General features: G+C 56.1%; 3 protein-coding genes across 3 annotated transcripts in view; 2 read left to right on the top strand and 1 right to left on the bottom strand.

Annotated features, from left to right (window-relative positions):
- Positions 1–963: 963 nt before the first annotated feature.
- Positions 964–2,304, top strand: N656DRAFT_802096 (uncharacterized protein; the record flags this gene model as incomplete). Its single annotated transcript, XM_064818206.1, has 3 exons — positions 964–1,099; positions 1,761–1,910; positions 1,967–2,304. The coding sequence occupies 3 exons, from the start codon at positions 964–966 to the stop codon at positions 2,302–2,304; spliced, it is 624 nt and encodes a 207-aa protein (XP_064665598.1).
- N656DRAFT_450250 (uncharacterized protein) lies at positions 2,178–3,741 on the top strand. The gene has a single exon (XM_064809686.1). It carries the CDS (start codon positions 2,399–2,401, stop codon positions 3,317–3,319), a length of 921 nt encoding a protein of 306 aa, XP_064665597.1. The 5' UTR covers positions 2,178–2,398; the 3' UTR covers positions 3,320–3,741.
- Positions 3,742–3,987: 246 nt separating this feature from the next.
- Positions 3,988–4,564, bottom strand: part of N656DRAFT_784549 (uncharacterized protein) — a 3,778-nt gene continuing 3,201 nt past the window's right edge. Inside the window, exon 3 of the mRNA XM_064816194.1 lies at positions 3,988–4,564. Within this exon, the coding sequence (XP_064665596.1) occupies positions 4,019–4,564 (546 nt within the window). The 3' untranslated portion in view covers positions 3,988–4,018.

The following is a 4,564-nucleotide window of genomic DNA, read 5'->3' as shown; positions in this document are numbered from 1 at the left end:
TGAGCTTCATCTACGCTAAGCGATCGAGATCCGCCTACTCTCTACCATCCAGGATGCCTCTCTTTGTCCGTGGCGGCCGACTTCGCGTCTGCCTGATAGGTCCCCTGTAAGAGCGGTCTGCAATGCATGCTGATTCTGACCAGTCACAAAAATGCTGCAGATCTCGACTCCGTCCGATACAGAGACATTGACCTGCAGATGGGAGACGTTCCCAATTCGCTAGTTGAGAAGACGGCTCCTGGATAATCTCGTATCGGACGGAATGTCAGCACAGCTACGGTGGAGGCTGCAATAGAGTGGTCACGAGAGTAGCATGTTCGCGTCCTGATTGACTGGGATCTGTTTCTAGGTCAACAGGACGTGATTCAGCCTCCGGCGGATGGCGACAGAAAGGCCGAGCCAACAACGAGCCCTTGACGACGCGATCCAATGGGGACGAGCTCCGGAGAGAAAGAGGAGGGCGGTTCAGCTCACTCTGGTCTCGACATAGAGCTTCCTCCCTTTGGGGCCACCCAACGTCCACTTGGTTTCATCCACCCTTCTCCATTCTGGCTTCCAGGGTGCCTCATTTCGTCCGTAGGATTGGACTCCATGCCTGCCTGGTAGGTCCCCCTTCCCCTCGTTCCCCCGTGCAATTTGCAAGGCATGCGTGTCCTGACCAGTCGGAAGAATGCCGCAGGTATCGATTTCAATACATGCGGAGACACCAAGGGGCCTCCTCTCGCTTGGCGGATCCAGAGCGTCTCGGTGTGCGGACCGCAGAACTCTTTCGGCCACAATCGGACCGAATGCCAGCGTAGCTGTGGCGGTGGATGCTGGTAACCAGCCTGACCCGACTGCGACCTATTTCTGGGCGACGCACCGGCCACAGCGAACAGGGATGGCAAGGCCGAGTCAAGGAGGCCGATGTAGCCGCCGAAACGATGATGCGACCTTGCTGGCGCCGCTGCCTTCGCTTTACCGATGGCGAGGCAGATTGGGTTTGAGAAGGAGTTGGTTGGTGGGAACGATGGCGTGTGTGAGACTGCTTGGGAGATTCTGTTTTGCCATGGGCAGTACCAGAAACCGGACGACATGGAGGAGGCGCATGCAGACAGACGTAGGAAGGCGTTGCAGGAGACGATACGCTAACACCCACTTCTGCTGAGCCGCCCTCGGCAACCCGTAGCAACGTCGTGGACCACGGGGCCTTAGGGCAAGGGCCGTGATGATACGATGTCCTGCGACGCCTCCCTTTTCCTGGGCCCTGTCCTTTCTGTCTCGGCAATTGCATGATTGGCAGAGTTGCGAGGAACCTATGAATTCCCCGCACCAAACTGGGGAACCGCATGGAACGAGGCGTTACACGGCTGAGCACGTTCCTCATCGCGAGCCGGGGTTGGGAGGCTGGTGAGGACGGAGAGCGCGGGGCCTAGCTCCTTGCCAATTCAGCGATGATCGGGCAACTTTCGGTACACAGATCTATTTCGCTCGTTCCCCAACACCCCAGGAATACGAAGGTAAACAGCTTGCACCGCATACACCTCCAGGACCATCCTTGCCCAAACCTTTGACACGTTCTGCACTTCACCAGCGCGCATTATCACTAGCAGTGAGATGGCAACAGTCTGCCTCGACAACCAGGTCTTTTACAACCCCCCTGTGGCGGCAGGCCCTTGCCCTGTGAATCGCGGGCTTCTCCTTCGGAAGGGGGAACCCTGCTCCTTTCCTTCCGCCGCCGCCACAACAGGATGCGCATGATTCTCGACATGGTGGTGCAGGGAAGTCGCAGAACAATGCGATCCTGATCCGTGATAGCGAGTCCGATGACGATTCTGACGATGGCCGATCCGACATGTCTTTCGCGTCGCTTGACGAGCTCGTCGCGGCTGCATCCAAGAAGCTTGAATCCAGCGGTGTTGCTAGTGCAGGTATGTACCTAAATTTCCTTTCCCGGGCAAGCGAGTTCGCTAACATGCCTACGCAGGCGAAAGTCGCGACACTGTTCCCGACGATATCGACGTATCAAAGCCTTCGGTCATCAGTGAGCCTGGCCCAGACGATGAGGTTGCAGACGAGCAGCAACAGAGAGATAGCCTAGGGCCTTCTCCAGAGACGTTGTCTGACTCTCCCCGGTCGTCTGAAAAGCCGTGCGGAACGACGTCGAATCACGACGGTTCCATATGCCTTGGCAGCGAAGAATGGGATTGGCCGTTCCCATTTTCCTTCGCGGTGATCCGGCAGAAACGTGCCGCTCAGTCGCAATCCATGTTGGACCCTCATAGTCCACGCCTAGCTGCCTCTGGTCTTGGGTTTGAGTCATAGCGTCAATCCGATGGCCATTGCCTTTCTCAGCACTGTGATCGCTGCGGCGACAGCAGTCAGAAGGGCAGCCCAGAGCACCATTATCTGATCCCAAATGACAGCGAAGAGCGGGCACGAACACCCACACTGCCGGATGACAAAGAGTACCACTGAGCTCGAACCAGCGGATACTGAGCCACGCCTTCGGCCCCAGAGCCTATGCGACGTCGCCTCCAGTCGTGGGGTTGATCCACAACTGAGGTCCGCCAGCTGCCGCCTCGCGCAACACCCTGATCACCATGACGACAGCGATCCAGCGAGTGACGGAGAACGCCATCCTCTCGTTCCAGAAGACAGAGAGCAGGATGACGATGGCACCCCCGCCCTCCAAAACCGTCGAGCTGCGTCCAGATCGACCAGTGAGAAGACAATGCAGCAGCAGAGCAACCTGGCTCTGGCGACAGAAGCTTCGCCGGTGAAGTCTGGGGGGATCGTCACCCCCGGCACTGGGGCGACGCGTCGGAAACATGCGTCGTTCGGCCGCGACGTAAAGCAAGGCTCTGGAACAACGAGAGCTAGTACCACCGAATTGCCCGACGTGAAGAAGGTCGACCTTCAGCAGAACCCCGGTCGTTATCGACGGCGGCGTCATTGCGATACTGATGGCAAGGAGGAGTGCTTTCTTAGTGTGGAAAGTGGCGTGAAGCAAGGCAAAGATGGGGATGTCATTCAGCTGCCACAAGGGAAGCGCCGCAAGGCACGTCTTCGCAAAAACTCCCTATCGCTACAGGCTCAACAACCACCACCAACCCAAGGTCCAAAGCGCCGCCAAAGACAGCACAGGAATTCCAGGCCGCAATCTTCAGGGGTGTCGACTTTGGAAGAGGGGGCACTTGAAGCCGATTTCGCAAGCTTTGAGGAATGGCCACTTGAAGCGGTCCTCAAGCGCGTTCGGGTGGGCGGGGCAGCGACGTTTCAGGTGGAGTTCACGTGGAATCTTTGTACGAATCATGGCACGAATCCATGGCCAATATGACCGTGTATTCGAAATCCTATGGTGCAAGTCACTAGGAGGAAGGTATTTCTTGACGGCACGTGCCCTCTCTTCAAGAGTTACCCCATCGACTGAGAAGGTTCAAGGCGACGAGTATTATAACGTCGAGGAGATTTTGAGTGAAGACAGGGAGAAAAGGGATTGGAGTACCTGGTCAAGTGGGCTGGGTATGGGAAGAAGTACAATTCTTAGGAACCCACTACCCATTTCGAGGAATATCCTGAGGTACTAGAGGAATTCCACCAGAAGGTGAGATTGTCCGTGGCTCCTTTGTAAATTCTGAACCGAATTCTACGCGGGGCGCCTTATGAGTCGTCGGTGGATGAAATAGAGGAGATATTATGCGTGCTTCACGTGACGTTAACACATGAGGTTGGGCCGAATACGTACTCTTGAGTGGGAGCGGAGCTGATCGATCTTTAAGGACCTTGCAATTTATTGTCTATTCTCTATCCCTCTACATTAGCTCCACCTCATCGCCTCTCTATGCTAGTATAAACTTGCTGTCTTACATCTAAGGTAGCGAGCCTGAATCAATCTTACGACGCCTAGTGAGAGACCATCAGTTGAATGGTTTACGACCTTTCATAACTATGAAAGCGTCTTATTGGGTCGTGCGTAAAGAAGCACTGCTCAAAAGGCCCTTTGTAGAGAGAGAAACTGAGAGGAGAGAGCTCGGCACTAGCTGTCTGCCGGTAACGTCATAATTAGGACACGTCCCGAATCACAGCCGGTGGCAATCGTAGATCCCGCTACGGCCCAACATCTCGGCCGATATTCTGGAGGAAGCCACAGCCAGTTTTCCGAGTCCCTTGTAATCCATCTGCAGTCCGAGCTTATACCATATTGATAGGGGAGCTTCACGTCACCTGACCAGGAGGCAAACAACTTCAAGGACGTGACATCATGCGAACGGCTATGCCCCGCGAGCGTCTGCGTGCATGTGCCCGTCGCTGCATCCCAGATCTTGACGGTCTTGTCAACTGACCCGGACGCAACGAGCTTCGAGTCGGGCGAGAACGCGACGGACCGGACCGAACCGCTATGCCCCTCGAGCGTCTGTGTGCATGTGCCCGTCGCTGCATCCCAGATCTTGACGGTCTTGTCGCTTGACCCGGACGCAACGAGCTTTGAGTCGGGCGAGAACGCGACGGAGTTGACCGAACCGCTATGGCCCTCGAGCGTCTGCGTGCATGTGCCCGTCGCTGCATCCCAGATCTTGACGGT

The sequence above is a fragment of the Canariomyces notabilis genome, assembly GCF_033297395.1.
Source record: "Canariomyces notabilis strain CBS 508.74 unplaced genomic scaffold N656scaffold_35, whole genome shotgun sequence".
NCBI classification, from domain to species: Eukaryota; Fungi; Ascomycota; class Sordariomycetes; order Sordariales; family Chaetomiaceae; genus Canariomyces; species Canariomyces notabilis.
The sequence above is the reverse complement of the archived record's forward strand: the minus strand, read 5'-3'. Positions and strand labels throughout refer to the sequence as shown.